Raw genomic sequence first — 16,627 nt, 5'->3', positions numbered from 1 at the left:
GAATTGGCTTTAGTATGGGAAGTTGTAGTAACGGAAGACGCTGTTGAGGTTACACATGCTGAGGAGGGACATTAAGCAGCCTGTGTCTCAAGAAATAGATAAGGAAAGTTGGAAAAGTTACGTTTCTGTCCCGCACTCACAGACTGAAGAAAAGGCCAGAAGAAATGGTGCGTCTTTGCCCAAGGTAACACTGGTTGATAGATTACTAACATTAAGACTGACTGAATGCTACCCCTGGGGTTTTGATGGTCACCTCAGGTCTTTCTACCACATTAATCGCCACCTACTTGTCCTTGGATTCTGTTCTGCTTGACCCCAATTAGTAGTGTGCCCCAACTGAGAAGGTGTATTGTTTTGGAAGTTAAGTGAATGCCAAGTAACAAATCATAATTGACTCAAGTATCACCCATTCTAGGTCATTGGATTCATTCAGAAGACAAAACAGAACATAATTCCCATAACAATAGCCTTTGATAGGGGATGAGTTGGCCCTTTCCAACCATAGACCCATCCTGGCTTCAACCTCAAGGAACCACTCTTTTGACTCTGTTCTTTTGTTTTGTTTTGTTCTTTTGATTCTTAGAAATCGTGCAGCAACATCAAGAAATTCGACCCGCCATAAAGAAAACGGCCAAGAAGAGGAGAACCTAATGAATAGTGAGACCTTTGTCAACGAAGCCTGTGATGAGCAGGTACGCCTGGGAAGTGTCATTGAGGAGAGCAGATGGTGAGAGACAGCTGAAGGAGGCCCCTTCTGAAAAATCCGAGCTGGGTGAAAGCAGGCAGTGTTACCTTAGAGAGCTTTCTGTAATGGAGAATGACGCTGTTAGGCGAATCAAACGAACGTTCAGTAACTTGTTTAGACTCTGTTCAATCTCTAGTTCAAACCAAAGTGAAATGTGCATGAAATCGTAACCAAGACGTTCAGCTTTTGCTGAACCTCCACAAGGGGCTCAGTCCTGGGGTGGGGTGTTATTAGGGTTAGTTGGATTTACCCCTAAAACTGTGTCCCCCTGTGATCTCTCCTAACCTCTCCGTCACTCAACCACCTCTGCGTTTGCCGTATTTTAACGTCGTGTGCATTCAGGCGCACCTGGCTGGCTCAGTCAGTGGAGCAGGTGACTCCTGGTCTCAGGGTCACGAGTTCAAGCCCCACACTGGGCATGGAGCTTACAGTTAAAAAAATCAGTCAATCAATCAGTCAATCTTAAGGGGTGTCTGGCTGGCTCAGTCAGTGGAGCAGGTGACTCCTGGTCTCAGGGTCACGAGTTCAAGCCCCACACTGGGCATGGAGCTTACAGTTAAAAAAATCAGTCAATCAATCAGTCAATATTAAGGGGTGTCTGCCTGGCTCAGTCAGTGGAGCAGGTGACTCTTGATGTAGAGTTTGGGAGCTCATGCCCCATGTCGGGTGTAGAGATTACTGAAAAGTAATCTTTAAAAACAAAACCAAAAAAACTATCGTAGTACGCACTCTCTAACTTCACGTCTCTTTTCCTACAGGAACTGCTAACTTTACAAAGTGACTAACTTGATAAAACAGGAGCTGAAACATCTCAATGAAAATTGTTTATACATTGCATTGTGTACTGTTTTAACGTCTGTAACTTATTGTAACTATATGCTAAAATGGTGATTTATTAAAATAACTGCTTTTTAAATTGGAAGAGGTCGTCTGGTTTTGTTGGTGGGTGTTGGAGGACTGCACGGTCACAGGCGGGGACCGATTTCAGTACAAGCTCCATGTGGTTTCGGTTAGAGTTCATCTGCAGAAACTGTCAGTCCCAGCGTGCCCGGCCCAGTGCTAGTCAGAGGTTCCGGGTTTGAATCTTGGCTCTGTCACTAACTTGGAGGTGTACTTAATTGCTCTGAACTGGCTTCCTCGTCTTACAAAAGGAAATGAGGTGAAGGTCAAGTTTTTGCAGTGTAGCGAGTGTTCAAGTATTCTTTATCACTCCCTCTCAGATACGTGTTACTGCAAAGTTAGTACTCACTTTTGCTGAAAATTTGTAAAAACAGTGCTCTTATGCTGTCATTTGATTCTAAAACTAAGTCCAGCTGACCCTTGAACAGCACAGGTTTGAACTGTGTGGGCCCACTCACATTCAGGTTGTTTCAGTCAGCACGTGCAACAGTGTGACTGTATCTTCTCATGATTTTCTTAGTAATATTTTCTTTTCTCTAGCTTACTTTATTGTCAGAATACAGCATAGAGGGGGGCGCCTGGGTGGCTCAGTTGTTAAAGTCTGCCTTCAGCTCAGGGCGTGATCCCGGGGTTCTGGGATCAAGCCCCGCATCAGGCTTCCTGCTCCACTGGGAGCCTGTTTCTTCCTCTCCCACTCCCCCTGCCTGTGTTCCCTCTCTCGCTCGCTGTCTCTCTCTCTCTCTGTCAAATAAATAAATAAAAAATCTTAAAAAAAAAAGAATACAGCATAGAATACATGTAAGATACAAAATATGCGTTAATCGACTGTTATGGGTAAGGCTTCTGGTCTACAGTAGGCTGTTAAGTTTTGGGGGAGTCAAGTTATATGTGGATTTTCTACTGCAGTCGGTGGGCGCCCCAACCCCTGAATGCCCAAACATCAACTGTACAGGTGAATCTACTTTACAGATGTAGAAACTCAGACGAGTGATTTGTCTAAGACTTCAAGTGGGTAGACACTGGGGGCCTCGGCATGGTGTTCCAGGTGTGGGCCAGAGTTCATCTTAATGAGCTCTTGCCTGCTGGGGGAACTCGCGGGTGCTGCTTACATCCCAGACTGCCTTTAACCCTCCAGATGACCTCTTCCTTCACACTCCTATGTGAGGAATTAAGGGCACTGAATCTCTGATGGGAGACGGGTCATAGGAGTGTTGGCTAAAATTCAGTAGCAACGTTGGGCAAATCACTTAATCATGGAACTGTTTCCCCAATGATAACAAGAGGATTAACAGAACCCTACATCAGGCCAATGGATCATCGCATGAAAATACACAAATGCCTGTACACTGCTCAGTGCATAGTACCAGAGGCTGAGAACCTAAGTCCAAATTATAGTCATGAATTGGAAGTCTTTTCTTGCTTGGATTTTTTTCTAGACTATTCATATTTAGTTTCTTGCAGAACGCATTTGTATAGGCTACCAGGCGTAAAGAGAAGTTCTAGACTTATTACTGGGGGTACGGTACATAAAATCGACTGTGCTTTGCAGTCAAGTATAAAAATTCCCAAGTACAGATCAACTTGGCTGGAAAAACAATGCTGGGGTCTCCGCCCTTCCTGGGGCTGAGAGATACAGGGAGCAGCATTCGGTTTCCTCAGGCACTTAGCTGTATTCGAGAGGAACCGGTTCAGCACCAAAGCGCCCGAGACCCTGTCCGCCACGGAGTGACTCTTTGCTTTCTCTTGCCACCTCTCCCAAGAGCATCCCCCTGCTGGCCCTTGGCAAGGCTCTGCCTGTCTGTGGTAGAGTGAGTAAAAAAGACAGCTTTACCACTTTGGTTAACACTTCAGCTGTTGCTTTCACATCCTTCAGACCCTAAGCGGCCACCAGACGTCCAAGGCTTGCGTTCTGGCCAGCTCCGACTGTTTCCGACTTCCCAAGGCTGTGCGCTGGAACGGGACTCGTGGCCCCACCTTCCACTCTGCAAGGCCCACCTTCTGGTGAGACCCCTGACACATCCACCGTTTCTCTCCTGGGAGGAAAGGGTGGCTGACTGCAGTCAAATCTGTGTGTCATGTAGGCCCCCCTTCCCTCTACGCCCTGCCCCAGCTTAGTTACACCTTTTCCTACCTTCGGTCTCCGATGAATGCATGCCTAAGTATTATCCGTGCCTAAGTATTATCCCGCTTAAAGCTAGTTTAATGCACCTTGCTCTGCTTCCCCAATTCAAGAATTTACAAGACACGTCTGAACATCGTCTTCACCGGAAAGACTTAGGTATAAGTGTTAAGTACCCACTCGAAGATTAACAATCCCTAACCATCCCTGCCCCCCAAATTGGCTTTCATAGGTCAGTTTCATAATCTTATCTGTTTGGAGCGAAGGCATGTTAACTGTGAAGAGCCTTCTTTTGTGATGATCTCTATATTGTTAATTTCTTAATTTCTCTCCACCTATATAGATGAGGCAGTGAACTCCGTAGCAGATGTAAAATTTGAATTTTCTTATAGGAACTCAACATCTGTAACCAGGTGGTAGGTTTGGGTTTTCTTCTAGAGGGACAAGGAACTTAAGAAAAGTTCATTGGTTCATGCTTAAGGTTCAAAGAGCCCAATGCAAAACTTGACCTTTTAGGTCTCTAGCTAGCAATTTGGTTAAACACTCGATACTCTTTTTAGGAAACAAATGGGGGAGAGATCCTTGATGATGGGAGGAGTGCACCACGTTCCTACTATTTTAACTATTGGAAGGCTTGTGAAATTCAGAGAAACCAGGAACTAGAACTTGGAGCTTATTACCATCAGACCAGTTACTAAATTTACAGGTCAGTCGGCAACCCCAGCCTTCACTCTCCACATACGCTTCTCTCCTCTCGGCCTCACCTAATTCTTAACCTTCACTCTCAAGATATGAAATTTAGAAAGGCTCTGTGATCACATCTAACCCAGTCTTCCCACTTGTACAGAGGAGAAAACGGAAATCCTGTAAAGGCAGGGCTTACGCTGTTAGGAAGCCTATGTCCCCCAAACTCGAATGCAGTGGCCCTCAGCCCTGTGATGAGTGGCAGCTCTTGGGGAGGCAACCGTGGTGGCTGGGAAGAGCAGGGGCGGGGCGTTTGCCACGTGACTAGTGCCCGTGAGTGCACCTGCCATCTCGGGCTCCCCGCCTGGTCCTCCACCCCAAAAGCCTTGTCCGTATTTTCCTTGATTCGGACAAAGGTCCTTGTTTTCCTGTGTTCAGTCCTGTGTAATGGAGAGTTGCTGGAGGGGGTCATTTAACCGCGTGCAGTGAGGGAAGAGAGGAATGTGTGTGGAGGGCACTGGGAAGACTGGATGAGAATTGCATACAAGTTTGTTTTTCCCCTCCTTGGCCCCTCCCACAAATTTTTATTTGACGTTGTGACGCTGTCTCTTATTTTGTTCCCCGTACATGGAGAAAATCTCATCCATGATGTGCTGAGACCAGAGGAGGCACCAGTTGCTTTGGACTGGTCTTGGCAAGCCGATCATAACCCAATTCACAAAGTTGCTCCTGCAGCCCGTTCCTCCCCCCCCACCCATGTCCATGCGCCTCCACCGCTGTAGGCCCGTGGCCTCAGGCCACAGAGGACTCTGTACAAGGCAAGTCGTGTATAAGGCGAGGAGGCACTTAGGGTACAGAAACAGATTTTAGAAGTAACATTAACTTATTAAATTTCTAACGGGCCCTGAACAAGTGTTAATACCCATTCTGGAACTACAAACATACATAGAAACCATCGTACCCTTACCTTCAATTTAGAGGTAAAACAGGAAAGTACATCAAGAAAATGACACACTTGAACATGTGAGTGATACGTTCCAATATGACGCCTTGAAGCTGAGGAGGGAAAGTAACCATTTAGGGTGTGTGTGTAGGGGGGGGGGTGATCACGGAGGCCTTGGCCAAGCCATGAATGAAATTCAAGCAGAGAGTGGATGACATGTAAGGAAGTTCTTCAGGCTTTTAAAGACGTGATCGACAGGCCTTCACTTTAAGAAGGTGGGACTGAAGCTATGAGGTGGGTATGGGGGCAAGATCCGCATCTGGGGATGTGACAAGGCCTGGAGATTCGAATTTCCTTCTCTGCTACGGCACCGTGGGCTGTCTGTACGTTGACAGAGTGTGAGGTTCCTTACGAGGTAGTCACAGATCAACTCATTTATATTTGATTCCGAAAACATTCTATGAAAGACTGCGTTTGTGCCAGACTGCATTCCCTCCTCAAGAAGCTCTTAGCTTGACAAAGCGGAGAGGACAAGATTGCCCCCGCCTCACTCAGAGACACCGCCAGCTTCCTCCTGTCCTTAGCAGCCAGTTCTAGAGCCAAGCAGAAGAAAACATGCTGCCCCCAGGCCTGCTGCACCATCACTGTGCTCTGGGCCTGGAATGCACTCCTCTCCCTTCTCGCCATTCTCTGTTCAAGCATCACCTCCCTCCTGACCACCTTTCTCAAAATACTACCCGTTTTCCCTCCAGCTCTTGTCCCTGGTCTGTTACTCGTCATTTTCCTTGTACACAGCTCTCACGCTATGCTTGAGCATGTTAAGTTCCCCCAAAGGCAGAGCCTGGAATGCTCGTTTTCCAAGGTGTCCACAAATGTGCTGACAGAACGACAGGTGTCCCCACACCTACTGGTTGGATGACCTATGCAATGAAGAGGAGAGTGGTCGAGAAGCATCACTGGCAGCACCTTTACAGCCGCCGCAAAGGCTCAGCAGCCTGTGTGCTAAGAACTTCAGCCCTCCTTAGTGAGGGCACGGTTCTAGATCAGAGCCAGACTGGCAAGCAGGCAGAGCAGGAACCCTGTGAACGCGGTGTCTGCTCTACTTTCACACGTTCCTCGGTCCCTGTAGGCACAATCTGAGTGATCTTGAGAAGGCTTCGCCCATGAATTGGGGACACATACTTTGTGATTGGGATCATTAAGAACTGGTTGTGATGGTGCAAGGGGGCGAGGGAGGGGTTTGAGGCAAGGTGGCAGGGCTGTTCCCCATCCGTGTCTTCCCTGTGGGGAGGTTGCCTGGCTAGTTGGTATTCGGTTTAGGAGAAGTTGACGCCCACAACAGCCTCCTACCTGGGCCAGTGTCCTCAGTGTCTAAGCCATTGTCTCTCTGTGCTGCTGTGGCACAGAATGACCCGTGTGCCCAAAACAGAACCCAGCCTGACGCAGGAGTGCCTCTCTATGCTGTCTTGACTATTTTTATAGCAAAAACCAGTTTGCATTTTTTAAGGGAGTTTTGGTTTCATTTCTGTTGCTTGGACAAAAACGGAGCTCTCACTTGACAACAAATCCTTAATCACCAGAGGGGGAGTGTTTTGAATATAAGCCACAGGAGAATAATTGGGCAGGGAGGAAAATAAAAACATACAAAACACTAGTGTTGTTTTTACCCAGGTCTCCCTGAGAAATATTTGGAATGATTAAGCAGGCAAGATTCATTAAATTCAGTACTTGCTAGGAACTCAGTATCTTTGTTACCGGCTAGGTCCTGACTTCCCAGACCCTTCATCCCTGCCTTTGGAGGTGTTAACTGAGAAAGCAGTGTCGCCTTTTCTCCATCTGGCTCTCTTCCCTGGAGCAAGTGCCCTAGCTCGGGGAGGCCGCAAGCTCTCCAAGGTCTCATTCTCTGCCTCCAGTTGGGATTGCACTTTGAGTGAGGCAGGGTCCCAAGGAAAGCCTTGCAGCCCCAAATGGGGGCCACCAACCATCAGCTCTGGCTCACTCCTGGGGGCTGATCAGGAAATCACTTTTGGGCCTCACTCCAGACCCACTCAATGAGAATTTGCATTTGAAAGAGATCACCGGGTGATATGCCTGCATTTGCAGGTCTGTTTGCAGAAGGGTATAAAATATATCTGTACTGTCCCTTCTGCTGTAATGAGTGGCGTGTGCTGTTTAGTTAGTTCTGCTCTAGCTCTCTGTTATCAGTGCTTACTGAACGTTCCTACCGCTGATGGCTGCCAATGGCAGGTTTTTAAAGATGAAATTCAACTCCGTGAAAGGCTCCCTTAAATCAACCCCTTGAAATTAGAGCGGGCCCTGCCTGAGATTTAGTCCCCTTCCTGGAACACAGCCGCCTACCTGTGATTTTAGGCACCACAGTTTACAAGAGGAAAAGATTTCTAGTCTCACTTCATGTTGGAAACTGGTGCTTCTAGTTTTTTCAACAATAGACTTGGCTTTGCCCAGAAAATAGCACGAACTTGAAAATAAAGCAATCAGGGATTTAAGTGGGGCCCATTGGCTCCTTTTAGTAATCTTAAGCTAAGAGGGGCAAAGATCTGAGAGCTAGATTTCAGAAACAGTGCCCAAGCAGCCAGGAAATTGTTAGTAATGAATGAGTAAACTCCCAAAGTTTGTACTGGAGACAAAAAAAGCTTGTGTGTATACTGAAACTCTCCTGTTCAGCTTTTATTTATAAATAAGAGATATATGCCCTTGTTCTTTAACGTAATGTGATTAACAGGTTCCATTCTGTAACAAATATTTAATTTATGGTCCTCAACGTCCAGTGTGAGGTACGCAAGGAATACAGTAGTAGAGTTAGTCTGGTAATTCCACCTGGCTTCTAGGAGAGAAACTGCAGTGACCTCAATGTTCACACCAAAAATAAGTAACAAAGATAAATCCTATATATACTTGAAGAAATGTAAATACGAGTTAATCAAGTTATTCCATAAAAGCCACAAAAGCTGGTGTTTGCATGGCTCTATCTTTATTTTAAGAGCTTCAATCAAACATAGCCAGTTTATTGGTCCCTTGAGAGTCTGCAGGAGAATAAATTATACAACGGAAAAACATTATATTGATATAAACGTCACTGGCATATCCGGATACTGTTTCGAGGTGTTAAAATGGTTTCTGAGCCTCTATTTGCTGATTTCGCCTTGTTGTCGTAGTCCCGTGTCAACACGATGCAAAGGCGCCCTTTCTAGATCTTCAGCTTCAAGTATGAAAAGCCTCGTCAGTCTGTAAGAGGAGCCTCATCCCTCTGGGGAGGAAAACTAAATTCTACAGAAAGAAAACCAACCCAACCAGACCTAACCATCCAAGGAGTCTAGTTTAGCCACCAGAAAGGAAGAGCACCCTCCAAACCAGTCACAGGAACGCGTCCGTGGTTCAGACTCCGAGGCAGGGGTTTGCAGCCGCACAGTAACAGGCAAGTTCAAGGCTGGGCGTGGTGGGGCGAGGCCTTCTTCCGCGCAGCACCGGCCCACGGCCCACGGCGGCCAGGGGGCGGGGGGTTTGCCGGCTACAGGTCGGAGTCGCAGGGCAGCGAGGCGTGGCAGGACCCGGCGCTGCCCGCGGAGTCGCGGGCGGAGTGGGCCTCCTCCCCGCGCAGCACGTCCATCTGGTTGGTGTAGGCGCGGGGCTGCGGCCGCGGCAGGGGGAAGCCGGCCTTGGGCTTGCCGGCGTTGGCGACGTCGTGGGGCCGCGGCCGGTGCCGGCCGTCGCTGTAGTACTTGATGGCGGGCGGCAGCGCGGGCTCGGGCCAGTCCACATGCACGATGCTGACGCTGCTGCGGCGCGGGCTGCGGGGGGGCTCCTTGCGGCGGCGGCGGCAGCGCTCCTCGCACCAGGGCGCAAAGCTGAGCGCCAGCGAGAAGCCGCCCAGCAGCAGCAGGCAGCTGCCCAGGTAGCCCAGCACCAGGCTGTAGCTGACGTGCACCGTGACCGGGCTGGCGTCGGCGGGCAGGACGCTGCGGTCCGCCAGAAAGTGGTTGTACCAGGAGACCGGGATGAGGCTGAGGAGGCCGGCGGCGAAGAGCACCGCGCCCGACAGGCCGGCCAGCGCGAAGCGCGGCTCCTCCTGCCAGCAGCGCACGCCGAGCGACGCCAGCAGCAGCCCCAGCGCCGTGACGGCCAGCGACGTGACCATGAGTCCCCGCGCCACGCGCACGGGCTCGGCCTCGAAGTAGCCCCACACGTCCTGCTGGCCGCACTGGCGCTCGCGGCTGCTCTGCTCGCGGCACATGTCCCACAGGCCCTGGTACAGCTCCACGTCCACCGGCTGGTTGAGGAAGCCCTTCACCAGCCGCCAGCCGGGCGCCAGCGTGGCCGTCAGGTTGAGCAGCAGCCCGCAGGGCGCGAGCACCATGCCCAGCGTCATCACCACCGGCGTCCGCATCCCGGGGTCCGCGCCGCGCTCGCGCCACCCCGCGCACCCGCCGCCCGCGCCGAAGTCGCCGCGGGACCGTCCTCCCTCCGCCGCTCGCCTCGGCGTCCCTCCGCGCGTCCCCGCCCCTCCGGCCTCCCGCCCGGCCGCCGGCCTCAATCGAAACCAGCTCGCGGGCGGGTCTGACCGAAACCGCGGGCCGAGGTGCGAGCGCCCGGAGGGGCCGGCGCGGCCCAGCCCGGGAGTGGGAGGGGCGGGGGGTGCGCGAGCAGAGGGCGGCGGGGAGGCTCGCGCGCGGCGGGCTCCGGGCGGCGTCCACACCCCGCCGGGCTCTCCGGGACCGAGCAAAGGTCGCCCCGCCCCTGCTCCTCGCGCGGCTCCGCGGCCGGGCCGGCCCTGGGCGGGGGGAGGGGAGAGGCGGCACCGCCCGGACGGCCGCACCGGGCTCGGGGGCCGCGCCGCTGCCCGGCTTCGCGGCGGATCTGGGTCTGCCGGAGTCTCCCGCGTCCCCGCCCGTCGGCCCGGCGCAGGCAGCCTCTGCCGGCTCCACTCGCTGCGGGTCCGATGTCCGCTCGAAGTTTGCGCTGTTGACTTTGAGCCATTCGCGGCCGAGGGGCGGTGCCAGCGCTCCTCCCTGCGCGGCAGGGGAGGCGCGGGGCGGGTGCGCCGCGAGGGTCCCTGTCCCAGATGCCGCGCTTAGGCTCTTAGCAAGCCGTGTTGAGCGTGCTTAGTAAAAGCTCACTACTCCAGTTTCCGTTCCACGCAAAAGAATCAAAAGGAGTGCTTTTCTGGGATGAGGAGTTCCAGAGGATTTTATTATAATAATAATAATTATTATTGGACCCATGGAAAATTTTGAAGAGGCCAAAAAAGTGGAGAGTGTTACTGGGTGTCCTGTGTGGCACACTTTTCAGTTGTATCAACCATATAGGTCCAGGGTCCGTTCATTGTGTTTGAGCTACTGCATCCCTCTGTAAATGGTAGAAAGCCTAGAGTACCGCCAGTGACGTCTGTTCATAGAAATGCAGATGACGGGCGCCTGGGTGGTTCGCGGGGTGGTTCCGTGGGTTGGGCCTCTGACTCTTGATTCCCGTTGGGGTGGTGCTCTCCCGGTGTGGGACCCAGCCCAGCCTGGGGCTCTGCTCAGCCAGGTGTCTGCTTGGCACTCTCTCTCTCCCTTTCCCTCTGCCACTACCGGTTGCATCCCCCCCTCCCTTAATAAGCAAACAAACGAGCAAACAAATTAAAATGAGCTTGAGTCAGTAGAACCTAAATGATTAGTGCCCAACAGATACTGGCCAATTTGACACTGATTTGTAAATTTTTTAGCTATTTATCTGTAAATGTGTGCTCTGCATTCTTCTTTGAACTGGTTGTAACATCATACTTATTAATGAGTTAAATAAAATCTTTGACAGGTGTTCAGTTTATATTTGTGTGGAAGTCATGATTTTACATTTTTTAAGTAAAGATTTTATTTGTTTATTTGACGGAGAGAGACACAGCCAGCGAGAGAGGGAACACAAGCAGGAGGAGTGGGAGAGGAAGAAGCAGGCTTCTAGCGGGGCAGGAAGTCCGATATGGGACTGGATCCCAGGACCCTCGGATCACGCCCTGGGCCGAAGGCAGACACTTAATGACTGAGCCACCCAGGTGCCCCTACATTTTTCTAAAAATCATTAATGATGTTTTTCTCACTTTTCCATATTTCTTACAATGGAGGTATATTACCTTTATAATTGGTTAAAATAAAAACTTTCTAAAAATCAAAGTGTTGATTTGAAATAATTTTAAACATTCTAGAGTGGATAATAACCTTTGTCTTTAAAAACTTTTTTTTTGTTCTTAACTGTGGTAAAATACACATGGCGTGGAATTTACTTCTTAACCATTTTTAAGTATACAGCCCATTGTCGTGAAGCACATTCATACTGTTGTGCTACCGTCACCACCATCCGTGTCTCGAACTTTTGTATCTTCCCAAACTGAAACTCTACCCATTGACCAATAACTCCCCATTCCGCCACCACTCCGCATGCTTCCAGCCCCTGGCAATCACCATCCCACTTTCTGTCTCTGTGAACTTGAGTCCTCGAGATACTTCATATAAGTGAAATCATACAGTATTTATGAGGCTTATTTCACTTAGATAATGTCCTCAAGGTTCAACCATGTAGTAGCATGTCTCAGAATGTCGTTCCTTGGTTTATCCATTCATCCTTTGATGCACACTTTGCTTCCACCTTCTGAGTTACTGTCTGGCCGATTAGATGACATTTCAGGGCCTTGAATCAAAACATCACGCTCCGGAAGCAGAATCTACAGGCTTCAGCCATCTTCGTCTCCAATCAGTACCAGAGACTTCGATCATGTGCCCAATACCTGTTACTAATGCTCTTTCACTGGCAAAGTCATTCCTGTCTTGGATTTGTGGGTTGGCTAGAAATACCAGCGAAGCATTCTTGGCCCTCCAGGAACAACGTGTTAGAATCTCGACACCCAATACCTGCGAGAATACTGCCCCAGCCTTGATTTATACATTACCCCGTGTTTAGAGGCTGCCTCAGAGAAGTCACCTCTCTGGACCCCAGCCAGACGGTTAGCCGATCCTGCTGCTGGGATATTGCCTCCAGTGAACTTCCCTGACGGATGCTCGCGGAGCGCCTCGATGGACAGAGAGAACTGAGACTTCGTCAGATTTATGGAACAGATCGAAAGACTGTTTTTGCACCTGCTTGCTAATACGTTGTTGGTGAATGTGGTCCGAAATTTGATCTAAGACACTCCGAGACTGAGTATTGGAAGTTACTGACCTATGTATTTTTAATGAGGTAGAAATGACGTACCATACAGTGCACACATTAAATTTTCTAAGTTCTGATATATATATAACGCCCGCGGAACGATCACCGTAATCAGTGTGGTAGATACATCCATGACCCACAGAACTTTCTTTCTGCCCTGGGTAATCCGCCCTCTCATCTCCCCTGCCACCCTTATCCCCAGGCACCCACTGATCTGCTTTCTGTCAGTATAGATTGGTTTGCATTTTCTAGAATTTTGTATGAGTGGATCACATGCAGAAGACTACCAGCAAGTCTCCCCGGGTCCAGCAGCCCCCTAACGCGTCCGCGCTCAGGATGACCTGGGGCCATCACTAAGGGAAAACACAGATTCCCACCGAATGGGATTCCCCAGGGCAGTGTGATGGAATTTGTGGGTTTACAAGCCCCCGGGGGATTCTTAGGTTTAGGGAAGTGCGGGACACAAAGCCAGTGTAGCCAAAAACAGTTGAAATCCCCTTCAGCTCTGAGAGGACATTTTTGCTTTTGAATGCATTTCACAGCTTATCTCTTACTGTGGTTTAGAACATCGAGAGACTGCCCAAGACTCCATGGGATCTGCATCCTCTTCCCAGGTAGATTCCTGCGTGGAATGAATGAAGCCCAGGCAGTGTGACCTGGGAGGAGGGCGGGAATCGCTCTGTTCTGCCTCCTAAACCTGTCTCCTGCCCTTGCGCTTCTCCTTGCCTTTGCCTCTTCCTCAGCCCCTGACATTCTGCCGTCTTCCCCTTAAACTGGCCTCTAACTGGTTTCCTACACCCACACTTCCTCTCTCCCCTTCTCTTAGCCACACAGGCCCTCAGAACTGACATTATAAAACTGAAACTGAATCTTGTGCCTATATTAGCACCCACCTTTAAAAAAAGATTATTATTATTTTTTTTTTTGAGAGAGAGAGAGAGAACGTGCGGGGGCAGGGCAGAGGGAGAGAGAGAGAATCTTAAGCAGGCCCCACACCCAGTGTGGATCCTGACTTGGGACTCGATCTCAGGACCCTGCCCTATTTCGTCAGATGCTTAACCAACTGAGCCACCCAGGCACTCCTACCTTAACCTCTTTTAAGGCTGTCCACAGCCCAGCCCCAGCTACCCACTCCTGCCCACCTCCCCTCCCCCCAGCTCTTTTTCACACCTTTACCCCCAAAACCTGAATTTTTTTTTTCTCATTTTTTCCCCAAGTGTTGTGCTCCGTTTTGTTCTCCCCAAAGATCTTGGCATATGCTGTTTCCTTTCTTGGAGTCCTGCCTGCCCTTTCCAGACCCCAAGGCACCCTTCAGATCGTTGCTTTAAATACTATTTTCTCTGGGAGGGCTTCTCAGTCTCCTGGATTGAGTTAGCTTTTCCTGTTGGGTCCGGCCACACACTCTCTCCTGCCACAGCACCTGCCGCAGGTCCTCATGACACGAGCCACCTGGCTGGCTAGCGAGGCCGTAAACTCTTGAGGGCGGGGGTCATGTTTGTCCATCTTGGGGCCTGGCCACGTACCACACAACGACCCAGTCGCAGCTCCTTCTGCCCTGCATTCTCCCAGATAGCAGCCATGTCACAGCTGACCTCTGGCCAAAACAGGTCGTTACCAAATTTCAGTAAACAATACAACTTATTTGTTGTATGAGCGCTTACTTTTCCTCAGCACAGAAAACAAGGACATGGAGGCTAGCTCCAGAGATTTCTGACAAAGAAGGGTAGCCCCGTGGGGGTAACTTTTATGGGAGTAAGAGAAAGAAGAGATGGCAGTAAGGGTAGCCTCTGATTGCAGACCTGCATCAGCTGATCTCTTTGTTCCGTGGGCTTCCAAGTTCATCGTAAGGCGGGGTGAGAAAGCACGAATCACGGTGCGGCAGGAATGAACTACCGCTCAGATTCGTAGCTGTCAGTGTAAGCCGATCCCCAGGCCCTAGAACAGCTTTGTTTTCTGAAGACCGGTCCTATGGTAAGACACGAATCTATGTACAATGCCCTAGGATTCCAGATGAATAGTGAGCTCCCAGCCACTAATTCTAAAGGGACGAAGGCTAGGTCCCTTGTTATCCCTCGCCGGCTGGGTCACAGATGACACCTAGCTCGCAGTGCCAATCTTCTGCAGGGACTTGATCTTGGAAGTCACGTGACAAACTTCGGGGGGCCCACAGCCCCCCCCCCCGCCGTGCACTCTTACGAGGTATCCCCAGAGCCCCTCTGCAAGGTCCTTACCTTTCACTCTCCACAGACAAAGGCCTTAAACACTGTCGCTAGTTTTTCAACGGCAAATTCAGTAGGTTATAGAATAAAAAATAAATTAAAAAAATTAAACTATAATCATTCTTTATTTTGTTTTTGTCATTCTCTATTTTATTTTTATTTTTTTTTTTTATTTTTTTTTTTTTTAAAGATTTTATTTATTTATTCGACAGAGATAGAGACAGCCAGTGAGAGAGGGAACACAAGCAGGGGGAGTGGGAGAGGAAGAAGCAGGCTCATAGCGGAAGAGCCTGATGTGGGGCTCGATCCCAGAACGCCGGGATCACGCCCTGAGCCGAAGGCAGACGCTTAACCGCTGTGCCACCCAGGCGCCCCCATTCTCTATTTTAAAACAGCATTAAAACAGCTAGAATTGAACAAAGTCCCTTCAATATAACATTCGCTTTCCTTGTTGGCAAACACCCTGAGCGCTCTTTTGCTAGCCTTTGTGCCTCTTACTGTAAAACAAAATAACTTTTGATATCTAATTTAAAATAGCACCCAGTCGGCTTAGTATCACATCACCCTAATTTATTTTCTTTATGGAACTTAACACTACCAAAATTTTTTGGGGGGCGCCTGGGTAGCGCAGTCATTAGGCGTCTGCCTTCGGCTCAGGGCGTGATCCCGGCGTTCCGGGATCGAGCCCCACATCAGGCTCTTCCGCTATGAGCCTGCTTCTTCCTCTCCCACTCCCCCTGCTTGTGTTCCCTCTCTCGCTGGCTGTCTTTCTCTGTCAAATAAATAAATAAAAAATCTTAAAAAAATTTTTTAAAAAATTAATTATGTATTGACTTACTTATAGTCTGTTTCTCCCACTGCATTGTAACATTCCAAACACTAGGGACCTTGCTGGTCTTGTTTGTGGCTGTATTTTGGCACCTAGAATATTCCTAGCTAGTAGGTACTCAATCGTTTGAATATGTAAATATGTACTACATTGATGAAAGAAGTTTTATAAAATTTCCACACAATATCACATAAGGAAGTTACAGCATACATCGCTTTATTTTTAAAAAGATATATCTATTTTTTTTCGAGGGCGGAGGAGCAGAGGGAAAGAGAGAGAGAGAGACTCCCCACTGAGCATGGAGCCCGATGCGGGGCTCGATCCCACCACCCGGAGATCATGACCTGAGTGGAAATCAAGAGTCAGACGACACTTGACCGACTGAGCCACCCAGGCGCCCCACAGCATACAACACTTTAAAAAAACATCTGTGAATTTGACTACTCTATGCAACTTATATCAGTGGAATTTTACACTCTTTGTCTTTTCATGCCTGACTTCTCTTAGCATAATGTCCTCAAGGTTCATCCGTGTTGTAGCATCTGTCAGAATTTTCTTCCTTTTTAAAGCTGAATAATATTTCTTTGCATGTGTATACCACATTTTGCTTATCTGGTCATCTGTCGATGGTCTCTTGGGTTGTTTCCACCTTTTGGCTTTTGTGCATAATGCTTCCCTGATGGCATATCACTTTCAATTTGTTCCATTTCATTCTGTATGGTGATTGCCTATCTAAAGCAAGAACCTATTTGCCATCCCTCTCGTACATATCGGAAGGTATCATGCCACTTCAAATCAAAACAAAATGAAGTTGCTTAAGTTTTATCTTCAAAAGGCTTTGAGCTTGGGCGCCTGCGTGGCTCAGTTAGTTAAGTGTCTGCCTTTGGCTCAGGTCATGATCCCAGGGTCCTGGGATCGAGCCCCGCATCGGGCTCCCTGCTCAGTGGGGAGTCTGCTTCTCCCTCTGGCTCATTCTCTCTCTCAAATAAAC

The 16,627-nt window shown here is 49.3% G+C and overlaps 2 protein-coding genes across 6 annotated transcripts in view; one reads left to right on the top strand and one right to left on the bottom strand.

Moving 5' to 3' along the window:
* The window catches only part of LOC123800916 (low-density lipoprotein receptor-related protein 2-like), a 40,089-nt gene extending 38,422 nt beyond the window's left edge, over positions 1-1,667 (top strand). For 3 of the 5 annotated variants that reach the window (XM_087856467.1, XM_087856466.1, XM_087856470.1), the window contains one exon: positions 584-1,667. In XM_087856467.1, the coding sequence (XP_087712593.1) occupies positions 584-731 (148 nt within the window). In that variant the 3' untranslated portion in view covers positions 732-1,667. The remainder of the gene's footprint in view (positions 1-583) is intronic. The other 2 variants (XM_087856468.1, XM_045810868.2) reach the window with 1 other exon arrangement.
* Positions 1,668-8,109: 6,442 nt separating this feature from the next.
* Positions 8,110-10,371, bottom strand: CLDN23 (claudin 23). The gene has a single exon (XM_045810861.2). The coding sequence runs from the start codon at positions 9,794-9,796 to the stop codon at positions 8,921-8,923; it is 876 nt and encodes a 291-aa protein (XP_045666817.1). The 5' UTR covers positions 9,797-10,371; the 3' UTR covers positions 8,110-8,920.
* Between the last annotated feature and the right edge of the window lie 6,256 nt (positions 10,372-16,627).

The sequence above is a fragment of the Ursus americanus genome, chromosome 27, assembly GCF_024610735.1.
Source record: "Ursus americanus isolate L20-20 chromosome 27, mUrsAme1.1.p, whole genome shotgun sequence".
Lineage (NCBI taxonomy): Eukaryota > Metazoa > Chordata > Mammalia > Carnivora > Ursidae > Ursus > Ursus americanus.
The sequence above is the reverse complement of the archived record's forward strand: the minus strand, read 5'-3'. Positions and strand labels throughout refer to the sequence as shown.

Excerpts from the sequence above, each read along its gene's own strand:
- CLDN23 (XM_045810861.2), bottom strand. The coding sequence starts at position 9,796 with ATGCGGACGCCGGTGGTGATGACGCTGGGCATGGTGCTCGCGCCCTGC.